The sequence below is a fragment of the Carassius carassius genome, chromosome 14, assembly GCF_963082965.1.
Source record: "Carassius carassius chromosome 14, fCarCar2.1, whole genome shotgun sequence".
Taxonomy (NCBI): domain Eukaryota; kingdom Metazoa; phylum Chordata; class Actinopteri; order Cypriniformes; family Cyprinidae; genus Carassius; species Carassius carassius.
The window spans coordinates 22,468,988-22,483,244 of record NC_081768.1 but is presented as its reverse complement, the minus strand read 5'-3'; the positions used below and the strand labels follow the sequence as shown (position 1 = coordinate 22,483,244).

The following is a 14,257-nucleotide window of genomic DNA, read 5'->3' as shown; positions in this document are numbered from 1 at the left end:
ATGGAAGAAAATTATTTCATTCGTGAAGGCCAGCATATTTTTCAGATAGGGTAATGATTCAGACTGACTTTAGTAGGTGAATGTGTGTTCTGTACCTTTATGCAGAGCAGGGCAGCTTGTTTGGCTTCCTGGTTCTCTGTGGAGGGGCCTCTGAGTCCAGACTGTTCACTCAGTGTTAACCAGCTCACAAAACTCAATACAGCCGACTCACCCCTGACAGAAGTACAGCAGTAGAAAAGAATAAATTAACTAATTCATCCAGGACCTTCAGGCACATCACAACGAGCTGTTTTAGATTTAGATTATAAATGAAATTAAGCTGAAAATGACCAATGACTATGTGGGTTAAACACACATTTTCAGAAGACTTGTCAAGATTTGGTTTTTTTTTTGGGATTTCCAGCCATATTCATCATTCATCGTCAACTACATAGCATATCTGATCTCTGTAGCATCATGTTACATTATGGTTTGGTGAAGAAACCCTAATGAAGCCGAGCAATACTGATAATATGCATCTCTACAATTATTTTCAATGTTTTAGTACCTTGTAGAATCAAACGCATTACTTATTTGGCCAAATGTGCATATAAGCAATAAAAAAAAAATCTCATTTCACAAAACAGATGTGAGAATGCTTTCAATTACCGTATTTTCCGGACTATAAGTCGCACTTTTTTCATAGTTTGGCTGTTCCTGCGACTCCTGAAGTCAGGTGCGACTTATTTATAAAAAATTAATTTGACATGAACCGAGAGAAATGAACCAAGAGAAAACATTACCGTCTCCAGCCGCGAGAGGGCGCTCTATGCTGCTCAGTGCTCCTGTAGTCTACACTGAAAACATAGAGTGCCCTCTCGCGGCTGTAGACGGTAATGTTTTCTCTTGGTTCTAAATAAATGCGACTTATAGTCCAGTGCGACTTATATACGTTTTTTTTTCCTCGTCATGACGTATTTTTGGACTGATGCGACTTATACTCAGGTGCGACTTATAGTCCGAAAAATACGGCATTTCAAAGGTGCATATATTACTTCACTAGAACTCACAGGTATAATAACTATGTAATAACTGTATTAACTATGTAATAACTAACACAATGCATTATATAATGTAACAGATGAGGATAACAGATCTTTAGAGCCATAGTGCTTTTAATGTCGATCACTAAAAGCAGCTTGTCTAAAGAACCCAGGAAGCATGTGTCTATGTAAAAAAAAAAGCTGAAGTTAAGAAAGATTATCTTCAATATACCTGTTTGATGGGGTCTCTTCACGTTGTAAGGAAATCTTCTCATTAGGGTCCACAAAGTCTTCAACCTTTCGACAAGAAGACAGATTTTTTCAAATGTGACAGTAGGTGGCACTATTGCCTGATTTAACTAGGACTACCTTCAATCTAAGGGTTTGTTCTGGGATTTAAAGTGATATGTTGGCACTCCCATCTCACCTCAACCATGGACTTGGGTAAGAGCTCAGCCCTAAAAAGCTGCAGCATGGAGTCCATGATGTTCTTCCACCCTTCTCGTAAAATGTCACCATGCCGATGGGCCAGGCTGAACATGGTCTTGGCAGCAATCTGAGCCTTCCTGTTACTGCCAAACACAGTGGGCAGGTTCTCTACAGACTAAAGGCACACAAATCCCAATCAGATCTGTTCACTCACGACTTAAAGCTGCTGCAGGAGACTGAATGCATCTGATCAGGATGCTTTAAGTCTTACCTCAGAGCTCAGAGTAGTAAACTTGCAGAGTGAAATGATTAAGTTATCAAAGACATCACTGAAGCCATAATGTGCAGAGATCATGGCACATTTCCTGAAAGAAAGAAAGAAAAACGAGTGTGGCATCTTCAGCAAAATCGTTTGGAGGAAACAAATCCAGTCTACCAGTCTGCAGGTCTTACCTGAACCCAGCGATGGCTTTCTGAATGATAGTGTCATCTAGGCTCTTGTCAAAAACGTAGGAGAGGGCAGCTATGGTGGGTCCCCAGGTCATGGTGAAGAGGTCGCGGTCGTAACTGCTTTCAGGCACATGCAGGAACAACCCTTCAGATGAGGCTCCTCTGTGCAGCAGAACACTCCACACATAGTTCTCCTTCACTAGCCCCGTCTGCTCATCAGGCATCACAATCTCCTCGTTCCTGCAGGACCACATACGTTTAGTCCAGCTTATCCCATCTGAGCCATTGTATACATCAGTATATCCATACACTTAAAGACCAGAGACATGAGGTTTATAACAGAGATTATAAACAGAAGAGCTCAACAAGAAGGACTTTTTAAGCTGTTTGGATTTGTACTTTTACTTAATATAGGAGGCATTAAATTGATCAACAATTAAAGTAAAGATTTTTTACATTGTTCCTGAAATTTTTCTTATATTAGATTGATTTCTGAAGGATCATCTGACACTGAAGACTGGAGTAATGTACGGAAAATTCAGCTTTGCATCACAGGAATAAGTTACGTTTTAAAATATTTGAAAATCAAAAACAGTTATTTTTAATTGTAAAAATATTTCACAGAAACACGGTTTTATTCTATTTTTTGATCATATAATGCAGTCTTGGTTAGTGGAAGAGACCTCTTTTTAATAATATTTAAAAAAAATCTTACTCTAACTTATACACAAACTTTTGAAAGGTAGTGTATTACACTCTAAATGTATGTAAAATCTAAATATTTTATTATTATTCATTTGTAATAATACTTGGAAATTTGACAGCAATACACTTATTAGCTCAAACTTTTGCTGCCAAAGAGTGGCATAAAATTTGATCGGTCCAAGATGTCCAGTCTCAAAACATACTGTATGTCAACCAGACAGATTACTGTACTTTAGTGCCAAATTTATATCAGAATTTGCAACAAAATTCAATACAAAAGAAAATCAAATGTTAATTTGCTGAGCTATTTGTATACCATCAAAAGTCTCTGGGTCATCCGTGTTGTTGAGCTCTAACACTCTGAATGTGATTTTATAAGCCTGAAGTTCACAAAAACAATAATTGTGTGTCAACTTACCAGTTATATTTTATATAATCATAAGTGTCCAATAAGTAAGAGATTATGCAAAGTGCATTTGAGCACTAAAGCAATAACTAACTTGATGGCATTGTAGATGTCTTCCAGCATGTCTTGATCAAAGTCATTTCCTCCATTTACACCTTTGAGATTCTTCTTGAATTGCTAGACAAATAAAACCAAACAACAAACAGGAGGAGGAAACTGATTAAAATGCCTTCATTCCATCCAATTACAGCGACATCCTCCGACTATCACCTTTCAAATCCAATAATTGGTCTCGGTTTATTACTGCTGGTGTCACTTAATAGGTGTTAGTGTTTAAGCAGGCTGGTCTAAGGCCAACCTCAGCTCAAATAAACACACTGACGGCCGCTGCTGAGTGATGGCGTTAGGCCACTGTTTTACTGCATACTTTCTTAATGGCAGGTAAAGCAAGGGAAACCTGAGCTGCCCCACGAGAGAGGGATGAACAGAAGGAGAAATAAACAGAGGAGTAAACAGAGGGTCTTTCCAGGACTGCATTTTCCATGGCTCGGGCGCCGGAGCAGACGCACACACGCTAGCTGACACAGAGACAAGACAGCTGGACGCGCCGTCTGCCAAAAACCCAGTCCCGCCTCGTCTCCTGCTGCTCGCCTTTCACTCCGCCGCCGCTTATCCCCTCTGTGCTCGGGCTGAATACCTGCTGATTACCATTCCCACTGCTCCCTGTATTCCTTTACAACACCAGTGCTTTTAGCAGGAAGATCTGTGTGATCATCTGTTTAAATGGATCTGGTGCTAATGCATGGAAAACTCAAGGTGTCTGTGACAAGCGCAGATGACAAGATGCCATCAGCCGCAGCCACGTATCTAGGGGTGAATCTCCTGAAAACACATCCAGGACACATTTCACACCAAAAGAAAAAAGGCAAAAAAATAGATTTATTATTAATTAAATTTAAAGGAAATTTTCTTTCTTTTGCTTGTGTTTTAAGCCTATTTTTAGAACCATGAAAGTGAAAATCGAGCATATTTCCATCAATTATTTTTGTATTTCCCATTATTATCATTACTGTAATACAGTAATTTTATACTCATTAATTTATATTTTCTTTACACAATTATAGTACTGTAATATTATTCAGAAACAACAAATACAATACATGTACAACACACACACACACAGTGTTCAAACGTTTGGGGTCTGTAAAATTTATTTTATGCTTTAAAGAAAATATTCATTGTGCTTTTAAAAATCTCTTATGCTCAAATTATTAGATTTAAAATGCAGTAAAAATGTTATATTGTGAAATATTAAAATTTAAAACATGTTTTCTATTTTAAGATATTTTAAAATGTAATATATTTGTCCATGCATCATTACTCCAGTGTCAAGTGACACGGTTTCCTTCAGAAATAATTGATTATTTGAAACGGAAAGCTTTTGTAATATTCTTCTTTTCATAGTTCTGTTCTGTCATTTCTGATCCCCAAACATTTAAAAAATATTTTTTTTCACATTTAGGTAATCAGAATACATTATTTTATTTTTTATTTTAACTCATTAATTTAATTATTTATTTTATTATGGTAATGACAACAGGAAAAATTGTATTACAGTAATGACATTTGCTTAACTGTCAGTGTCACAATGCAAACAAACAAAAAATTCTCAATGACAAAAAAATTCATAACTGATCTTTTTTTGCTTTTGGTGTAAAACATGTCCCATGAGATTCACCAGTAGTTTCTTACTGTAATACATTTGAAAATTATAGAACTTTAGTTTTGGCGAATCATGATCGATAAACATGTGGTTAGGTGGAATATACAACAACAACAAAAAGCCAAAATTGCTTTGAAATCATTAATATGTTGTCTGTAAATGTGTGACTGCTGTGGCTGAGCTTAAAGCTCCACTAAATCGAGGTCAGCTGTTTGAAGCACGTAAAAATGTGAGACATGGCTACATAACAGTACTCTGCATATGTGGCAAATCTAGAGAGATGGTTTCATAACAAACTTACATAAATAACATGTAATACACTGACCTTAAACTGTCAAGTCATAAAGCTGAAACTGATATCTCAGAAAGGGATTGCATGTGTGGCCCTAAACATGTGGATGACTTTTGGATGTCCCAGTGGTTAAAAGTAACATGTGTGGCTCACCTCCAACGTCATGGGGATGTTCTGCTTTCGAACGTTATGGTTGTGCTGATCGGTGTTTAGCATGATGACTGCATAAGCCAGGGCGAAGCCAGCGTCGTTTGACTGGAAGGGATTACCGTTCACTTTCTGCACACAAAAGAACAAGACCATACAATTGACTGCGAGCTCAAGAATAGCATCATCAAATCACCTAATATGTATCTTTACAGGAGCGTGCTGAAGATCATTCGCCACTAGAAAAACATAAAAGGGCACAGTAATTCCTCCGGGATCTCTGACTAGTGTAAATGTCAGACACTGAATCCATTCGGGTTTCGATACATCGCTGCTTCGGGGAGGGCACAACCCCCTATATCTATGTTGTGATTGAGAATGGCGCCTAAGAAAATAATTTTCTACAAATACTTTCCAGGTCACACGCAGAGAGCTGCCTTTAAGATGCAGTAAGTGAGCGTGTTCGAAATGTCCTCGGATCGCCTGAGCTGCTTTTTTGCAGGCCAGATGGATGTGTCTCACTTCGCGGTGCAACATTTTCCTCTACCCCGGCTACCTGCGTGACTAATGACCCCGTCCTTGATCCCAAACGAACTGCTGTTCTGCTGTCCCTAATTACCTGATGATGGGGCCAGTTGGTGGCCAGGATTGCCTTGGAGTGTGGTAATGGAAGAACTGTAAGAATGCTTGTGTCTGTGACTGCAGCGAACATACAACCTATTTAAAGAGTATATATGTGTGTGTTCCCGCTCGAGTGTATATATATTCATGTCAGTCCTTGCCAGTCCGTGCTTGTGCGGCAGCTGACTTACTTGCCAGTTGTCAGTGAAGGTTTCCAAGAGCCGATGAATGACAGGCGCTTCGCCAGGAAGACGGAATGCCTCCAGATACAAGCGGAGCGCCTCGTCTATGCGCAGGCCCTGGAAGGTGAACGTGCTGAGGAAGAGATAGAGATGGCCTTCACATAACTTTAAGGTATTATTATCATCTCCAGCTCCATAAAGGATCACTTCCAATTTTCAGGTTTTAGACTCAGACTTTAGACTTGGAAAAACAAGAAGTTGGTGTTGACAAATGTTAACACAACAACCATCTCAACTACTTGATTTAATGGCCCTACCAACTCACTTTAAGCCTGTAATTACTCTATTTATTATTATTTTAGGACCATGCCCATATTGATTTATACACATACTTATAGGCACTTATTATGTGCAACAACAAAAAAAACTAAATTAAATCTGTACATCACATAAAATAATTTCTTCAGAAGGCCTGGATTAAACTGTCTATTAACTTTTTGATGCTTGAAAGTTGCATTGACATTCAGTGGAGAGACAGAAGTTTCTCAGGGTTCATTACAAATACCATGTTTTGTGAAGATGAAAAAGACTTTGGAACTACATGAGGGCAAGTGTTTTTCTTTCAAGGATGAGATGTTTGGTGAACTATGCTTTTAAATATTCAGTGGTTATATTCTCATTCGATTTTTTTATTACTGTAATAGAGTACATTTTCCACATTTTATTCCACATTATAATAAGATTTTTGTTTTTCTGTTAACGCTTTAGTTTATGGAGCAATTCTCACTAACTAGTTGCTTATTAGCATGCCTATTATTAACACTGGCTGTTTATTAGTACTTATAAAGCACATATTCTGCATGACCATATTCTACAGTACATCTCTTATCCTACCCAATACCTAAACTTAACAACTCCCTTACTATTAGTAAGCAGCAAATTAGGAGTTTGTTGATGCAGAAGTCGTAGTTAGTGGTTTGTTAGTAGTGAGAATTAGACCTTAAAATACAGTGTGACTATTTTTCTTAAAGTAATCCTAAAATGGGTTTAACTGTTTTTACAGTGAACAGAATTTCTTTTTTCTTCAGGTGTGAAATATGACCTTAACTTTTCTTCTTCATTTTCATAAGATTTAACATACTACAGGCTAACCCTCATGCCAAAAAACATGTTTTAAAGAGGAGGTTTACTTGACAAAACTGTCGAGCAGGTCAGTGTTCCTGCGGTCACTGATAAACTCTCCGATCATCTTCTTGTCCAGGCGGGGGTTTTCTCTCAGCCACTGGGCCACTTCATTATTGTCCATGGGGCTGCTGAGCAGGCCTTTCTCCTGCAGGATCTGAATGCCCTTCTTGGGCTTCTGATTGAACTGTTCTGTACCCGTGATCAGAAGCTGTGAAGTATGATGAAAACATGTTATTTTAGTACAGATTTTAAGGTTTTAATATTTGTAAAGTAAATAACTGCACATGAACAGCTCACCTTCTTCTTGTTCTTGATCTCTAAAAGTTCCTGAGAGTCTGGAAGACAGCTAGTGAAACGATGAGGCTTCTTCAAGCTTTTCTTCTCTGCAGGATCAAGACAAAGCAGCATTTGATTACTTTAAATCCTTGAATGTTTATTGCAAATCAGTGAGTATTGTTTCTTGGATGTTTGTTGCATTTCACAGGCAAAACATCAGAAAGGTACCCGTCTCTGTCTCCTCCAGGTCCTGTCTACCTAATCTCATCTTCTCTGCCATCAGATGACCACTAGTGGGAGGACAGGCAGTCCAGGTGTCTGACACTACAGCAATCTGCCCATTAGAACTGGCTGCAGATTTGCCAGCCTCTGTATGCAGTGGACAAAGGAAGAAGAGTTTTCCATTATGAGAAACAAAAAAGCTCATATCTTTTATACATTTGTCACATCGCTTCTGTTAGTGTCTCTCTGGGATTCTTGATCCTGCCCACCTGTTGTTGAATCAGTGATCGTATTGACCGAAGTGTCTCCTTCTACAGTCGTTGATTCTGATTGGTCCTGCTGTGCAGCGCTGTTGAGCATTTTGGCCTGACAATGAGCCTCTGTGCTGTCAATCACAGTCAGCAGGGCTTCGAGTGACAGGAGATGGGTTGTGTAGAGCTGCCCAGACACTGGAAAGGCATTCTGGAGTACAAAAGCACTATTCATCATAACGTCAGAAACATTCAGGAAATTCTATTAGAGGTGAAATCTCTCTTGTAGAAAAATAATAATGGTAATAAAAAAACGATCAAAATAAATCACAGTGTAATGCATTTTGCTAAAGTATGTAGCCTACTCCTTGTAGCAATGTGTTCGTAAAAAGGTTTCTTCGAAAAATTTGAATTGGCGAAGCAATCATCAACCCATGGCAGTTTAACTGCTTAAATGTTTTAAATATTGCTATGAACCAGGAGCACAGAATCATAACACAAACCAAGGTTAATATAATTGTTTTTAAGGTTTTTAGGTACTATAAATAAAATAACTATTAATTAAATAATTTCTCAAAATCTAACCAATTGTATTTTCCACAACTGATAAATTTTCAATCCATTATTATGTCATTGTTATTATTTTTTTTCTACTTTGTGTAGCTCACAAAATATTTATCAAAAGGTAATGCAATTAAACTTTACATAACTAGAGGCACCAAATAGTATCCAATGACTCCAGGTCCACTTCTTTCTCACTAGTCCCCGAGTTGGAGTGGCTCACCTTAGAGAGCAGTTTGGTGAGGTCCTCAAACAGGTTGGAGCAGTAAAAGTCACTGTCGTAATTTATGTAGAGCTCTGTGACAAAGCTGGGGATTCTCCAGAGCTGCACGATGGCCTCCAGAGCCATCTCCTTCATCTCATAGGGCATTTTGGGGTTCTCTGAGGTAATGATGTCCATTAGCTTCTTCAGGTACATCTATGGAGACATACGAAGAGTGACTTCCTACATCTGAGACCGCTTATATTTAACCACAGAAAGATCATCATTCAGACACGTACCTCAAGCTGAAACTTCAGATGTTCTCGCATGCTTTCAAAGAGAAGAAAACACACGCGTATGGAGGCGGCATACAGATTCATTCGGTCCACGCTCAACAACTACAAAGAGACACAGAGAATATTTACTACAGCTGGAAACATCAGAGAAATGCACAAGTTAGATTAGAGAAGAACCAAGTTTCACCTGTGTGAGGTGCCTACAGAGCTCATCTTTGACAAGACAAAGCAATGATTGGTAGGGGGCGATGTGTGCAGCTTCTAGAGCCACGTTTAATAGCTGGAGGCCCATGTGCAACATCACGTCGGAGTTATGGCGGTCATGTGGGTTGGTGAGAGAGATGAGGAACCGGAAGAGCTCTCTCAGGCACGGGAGACCGTACGGGATTAGAGCAGCACCTGGAGAAACACAATGGTACCAATTGGTGTGAAGCCATTTTTGACGTCAGGCTTTTAATTTTTGGATACACTATTCCTCTTACCCTCTCTCTGGGTGGACTGTGTAAAGCGCACACCTCTCGGGTTCACGTAGTCCATGTCGTGAACCGATGCTGAATCCGACTGGTCAGCCAGCAAGTCTCGGTCTTCCAGGACTTCAGGAATGGACTCGACTGAGGCCGACTGAGCACGCTCCACTTCCCTGCCCTCATACTGATGAGACAGAGCACCATAACATCAAGCTCTGAACACGTGCACTTGGATAGTTTATTGACGCTCTGAGGGATACCTGTGACTCAAGTCTGCCTGGCTCTGCGGAGGGTGTCATGGGAGTGGTTGCCGTTGAGCTGCTCTGCTCCAGGTCTGTGAGATCTTCCTTTGATGTGGTTTTAGAGCCGGTGTCTAAGCCACTGTCAGCAGTGGGGCTGGAGATGGAGGACGCTGCACTGTCTGAACCAGGAAAAGTGGAAGAACCTCCACTGTGCTGCTCTATGAAAGGAACTCCACCTGAAACAGACACAGTGGGATGAGGACAGGGTGACAGGACATGCTATTCTTCTTAACATCAAAAAACAGGATGATATACTGAATGTTCAGAGGATGATTATAAATACATTTTAGTGAAGGTATTCACTATTCCTTTTTGGTTCAAGTCAAGTCCCATTAATTTGCATTAGTTATTGCATTAACATTAACACTAAGCAATATATTTGTTACTTCAATGATTGATCTTTGTTTACATTAGCTAATAAAAATACAGCTGTACATAATTCATGTTTAGCATGGTAATACCAAACTCTGCTACTTCGCTTTGCTTCGTAGACAGAGTCTGGAAGGGCATAACTGACAAGCGTTTTCTTTCTCGTGGAGGGCGCTTGTCTGAAGTTTAAAATCATTGGTTACCCATAAGCCAATCACATAACGTTTGGTTATGACACGTGTTATGCGCTGGCTCAGCCGCCTAGAACTTCCACTGTAAACTAGGGATATGCCGGTATCAAATTTTCCTGTTGCGTTTAATTGATAATGCTTTTATCATGGTATACGGTATTATCACGGTATTAACATTTTGTTTTAAAAAGTGGTCATAATACAGTATAACAGGTTGAATAACTTTTTTCTTATAACAAAAATAACTAAACATTTAAAACAATAAAGCAATACAGAAAAATATATAAAAGTTAAATGTTATACACAAAGTTCAAAAGAACTATAAAAACCAATAGTTATCACTTTACAGTAAGACCTCATTAGTTAACCTTAGTTAATGGATTCACATTCAAGGCAAGGCAAGTTTATTTATAACACATTTCGTACACAATGGTGATTCAAAAAGAAAGTAAAAAAAAAAAATCATGAAGAAAAATAATCACAAAAATAAAACAAGCAATTTAAGAACTTGAAAATGAAAATGATTTAAAAATTGACTTAAAATGAATTTAAGACAGTTTAAAAATAGAAAATGATTTTACATAAAATACAGTGCAATACATAAAATATAGTGTAATCAGTTCGGACATTGTATACTGCTCATTCAATAAATGCACAGCTAAACAATGAGCAATAGCTAAATTTGATATAGATGTTATTAATCTTTGTTAAAAAAATTTAAAAGTCTTAGTTCATGTTAGCTCATTAAATAACACAGTTGCAACTTTCAATTTTAACAATGTGTTATTAAATATTGGAATACCTAAGATTAATGAATGATCAGAATACTTTTTTCATTGGCAGTTTATGTTAACTAATGAAGCCATAATATAAAGTGTAAATGTACAATAAATTATCAAAACACTTTCAAACAATATCTAGGGCATTTGTAGTCTAGATTAAAAAAAAAAATTAATGTTTGAAGATAAATAGCCTATTAAGTCTAAATATTTCAGTAGTTGGCACTGTAATAAACACCATAGGGGAAACACAAATCTGAATGGTTAAAGATTATTTTTATGTTTACAGGGTAAGGGCTGCATTTAGCGCCATCTGCTGTCAGAGAGTGAATGTGCTTTCATTCAGTGCGTCTCACGTGTTCCTCCATGTGCTTCTCATGCGTGCTTGTTTACATCAGAGCGCTCTTTCAAGCAGGATACAGCGATGTTGTGCATTTTAAGCAGCTGATGGGAATAATATTCTTAAAATGCATTCCAAATTCTGAATAATTTGTAATGTATATTTATTCACGGTATTTAGAAGTGCCCACGATAACAATATCGTGCATATTTATCACCGCAATATATTGCATTACCGAATACCGGCACAAGTCTACTGTAAACACAGGAATGCTGCGAAAACAAAACCATCGAGCGAAATACCGGGGTGAACATGGCAGTTCACAATCACAATTTTCGCCTTGCGGGACTTTGGCCAGTTTCTCGCTGAACATCGGTAACAGTTGATAAATTTAACTTTTCCCAAAACCTGTCGCGACTCGGGAGTAGGGCCACAACTTCACCTCCATTCAAAATGTGAAACAAACAGTCTTCCTGTTCAGGCTTCAGTTGGCAAATGCCGGGAATATTCTCCACAACAGAGTGAATTGCATCCTGTGTCTCTGTGTCTGTTTTCGATTTCCCTAACCTAAACTATGACCCTCTGTTCGTTGATTGGCCGGCTGTTTTGGAGCCGGAGGAAAACTGGGAGATGGTTTGCCATCTCAGACTGAGTACAGAAGCTAACTGAAATTGAGCGGAAGTATGAAGTCTGACATAGTCAGGCTAGTTCATGTTAGCTCAGATCTATTAAACAATATTAACAGATACAACTTTTGATTTGAATACAACAATAGTAAATGCTTAGAAATTAGAAATTAACAAACTAAGATTAATAAATGCTTTAGAAATATTTCCATTGTTAGTTAACTAATGGGGGAAGTCGTGGCCTAATGGTTAGAGAGTCGGACTCCCAATCGAAGGGTTGTGAGTTCGAGTCCCGGGCCGGCAGGAATTGTGGGTGGGGGGAGTGCATGTACAGTTCTCTCTCCACCTTCAATACCACGACTTAGGTGCCCTTGAGCAAGGCATCGAACCCCCAACTGCTCCCCGGGCGCCGCAGCATAAATGGCTGCCCACTGCTCCGGGTGTGTGCTCACAGTGTGTGTGTGTGTTCACTGCTCTGTGTGTGTGCACTTCGGATAGGTTAAATGCAGAGCACAAATTCTGAGTATGGGTCACCATACTTGGCTGAATGTCACGTCACTTTCACTAATGGAACCTTATTGTAAAGCGTTAACACGATTTCGATTTCAAATAAATTATTTTATTTTTAAATTATAATAATATTTTACAATATTACTGAAAATATGATCAAGTAAAGGCAGCCTTGGAGAGCATAAGAGGACACTTAAAAAAATATTGCAGACCCAAACTTTCATTAGTAATGTAAATGTAAATGTCTTAAAAACAGAAGCTGAATCTAACTTATATGTCAGTATACCTGAAAGGTTGTTGGTGAGGGTGCTGGACTGGCCTGAATCCATCTGTCCTGAGGGACTGCGTACCATGTGACGAGGGGGGCGAGGAGAACGCTTCTGTTTCTTCCACTTGGACGACTCACTCATTCCCCCGGCTCTCATCTTTAGCTTCAAAACAAACACAGACTTGTTAAATCAAGCCAAACGCTGCAGTTCACTGCTCAAAGAACCAGGCAGGAGCGCAAGACCAAAACAATCTCATGAAACCTCAAATTACCATTAAAAACATTGCCACCACGCAAAAATAGCATTTTATCAAAAGACGTGTTTAAATCAGCAAAACTAATGTGATCTACATACAGGATGTTATTATTTGTATAGAAATGAGAAGCAACAAAAATGGTACCAGTTATAGGGGTGGGCGATATCTCGATATTTAAAATATATCGAGATATTTTTTAAACACGATATGGATTTTGACATATCGTATATATCGATATATTGTTTATATTTCATTCTGATTCCGCCACTTTGCTTGTTTGCCTTCTCTGTGCTGTGCTCGCCCCAGCTCGCTCACCCCCCTCCCCTCGCGTGTACAGAACTAGTCTAAAAAGAAAAAGTCTTATAAAAAAAAAAAAAAAAAAAAAAGGACAACTGGCTCCATTATATGGAGATACTTGCGAACAGCAGGCAGATGTCTACTGTAGGGCCTTATGATTTCCACGATGCAGAAAACACAGACGAAATCACGGAATCCAGTCATAAAAAACTGAATTTAGTTTAACGTGGAATGTCACGGAATTTGTCAAATTTTGTTTGATGCTCGCAGTAATTTCAGCATCTGTCCTCTCACTAAATAAGGATGTGAACACATGAGGAACATCTCCAGGACTGCTCTGAGAGACACTTCATGAGCTTTTGACCATTTTATTTGAGTAAAACTAGGGTCATATATCACATCATAGACATACACAGAACTGTAAAGGTAAACCCGTCAAAATAAAAGTATTTGCCAGAAATCTATTACTATTGTTCAGCAGAATGTACATAGCCCACTACTACTACTATTAAAATGAAAAGAACATATTTTTTTAAGGAGTAAATCACACAACATTTCTTCCATATTTTATTTTTAATAGTAAATCCCCTTTGTTTACCCAAAAAAATAAAGTTTGCTTAATTTTAAATGATTAAAAGATAAATTAAATGAATGTTTTATGCCTTCATTTGATAACCAGAAAAATTTAAATACACAGAATTTCTGAAGGGAAAAAAACATTTCACATAAGGCTATTCAAATAATTTTGTTTTTATGCATTTAAATAATTACACATGCTAAAACACAGAATTAGGTAACAATAAAACATATGAAGAAAAAAATAAAACGTTTCATAGGGCCCTAAACATGTAATATTTGGCACATTTGTTTTTGCAGTAGTT

The 14,257-nt window shown here is 38.2% G+C and overlaps 1 protein-coding gene across 4 annotated transcripts in view; it reads right to left on the bottom strand.

The window, feature by feature from the left end:
* The window catches only part of LOC132157357 (Golgi-specific brefeldin A-resistance guanine nucleotide exchange factor 1-like), a 91,086-nt gene that overhangs the window by 11,064 nt on the left and 65,765 nt on the right, over nt 1-14,257 (bottom strand). For all 4 annotated transcript variants that reach the window (XM_059566686.1, XM_059566687.1, XM_059566688.1 and 1 more), the window contains 18 exons: nt 12,841-12,985; nt 9,698-9,915; nt 9,453-9,621; nt 9,158-9,369; nt 8,974-9,072; nt 8,696-8,890; nt 7,930-8,122; nt 7,667-7,807; nt 7,460-7,545; nt 7,168-7,370; nt 5,987-6,110; nt 5,181-5,306; nt 3,107-3,189; nt 1,905-2,141; nt 1,723-1,816; nt 1,450-1,626; nt 1,255-1,319; nt 96-213 (listed from right to left, as the gene is read on the bottom strand). In XM_059566686.1, coding sequence (XP_059422669.1) covers nt 96-213; nt 1,255-1,319; nt 1,450-1,626; nt 1,723-1,816; nt 1,905-2,141; nt 3,107-3,189; nt 5,181-5,306; nt 5,987-6,110; nt 7,168-7,370; nt 7,460-7,545; nt 7,667-7,807; nt 7,930-8,122; nt 8,696-8,890; nt 8,974-9,072; nt 9,158-9,369; nt 9,453-9,621; nt 9,698-9,915; nt 12,841-12,985 — 2,685 coding nt within the window. The remainder of the gene's footprint in view (nt 1-95; nt 214-1,254; nt 1,320-1,449; nt 1,627-1,722; nt 1,817-1,904; nt 2,142-3,106; nt 3,190-5,180; nt 5,307-5,986; nt 6,111-7,167; nt 7,371-7,459; nt 7,546-7,666; nt 7,808-7,929; nt 8,123-8,695; nt 8,891-8,973; nt 9,073-9,157; nt 9,370-9,452; nt 9,622-9,697; nt 9,916-12,840; nt 12,986-14,257) is intronic.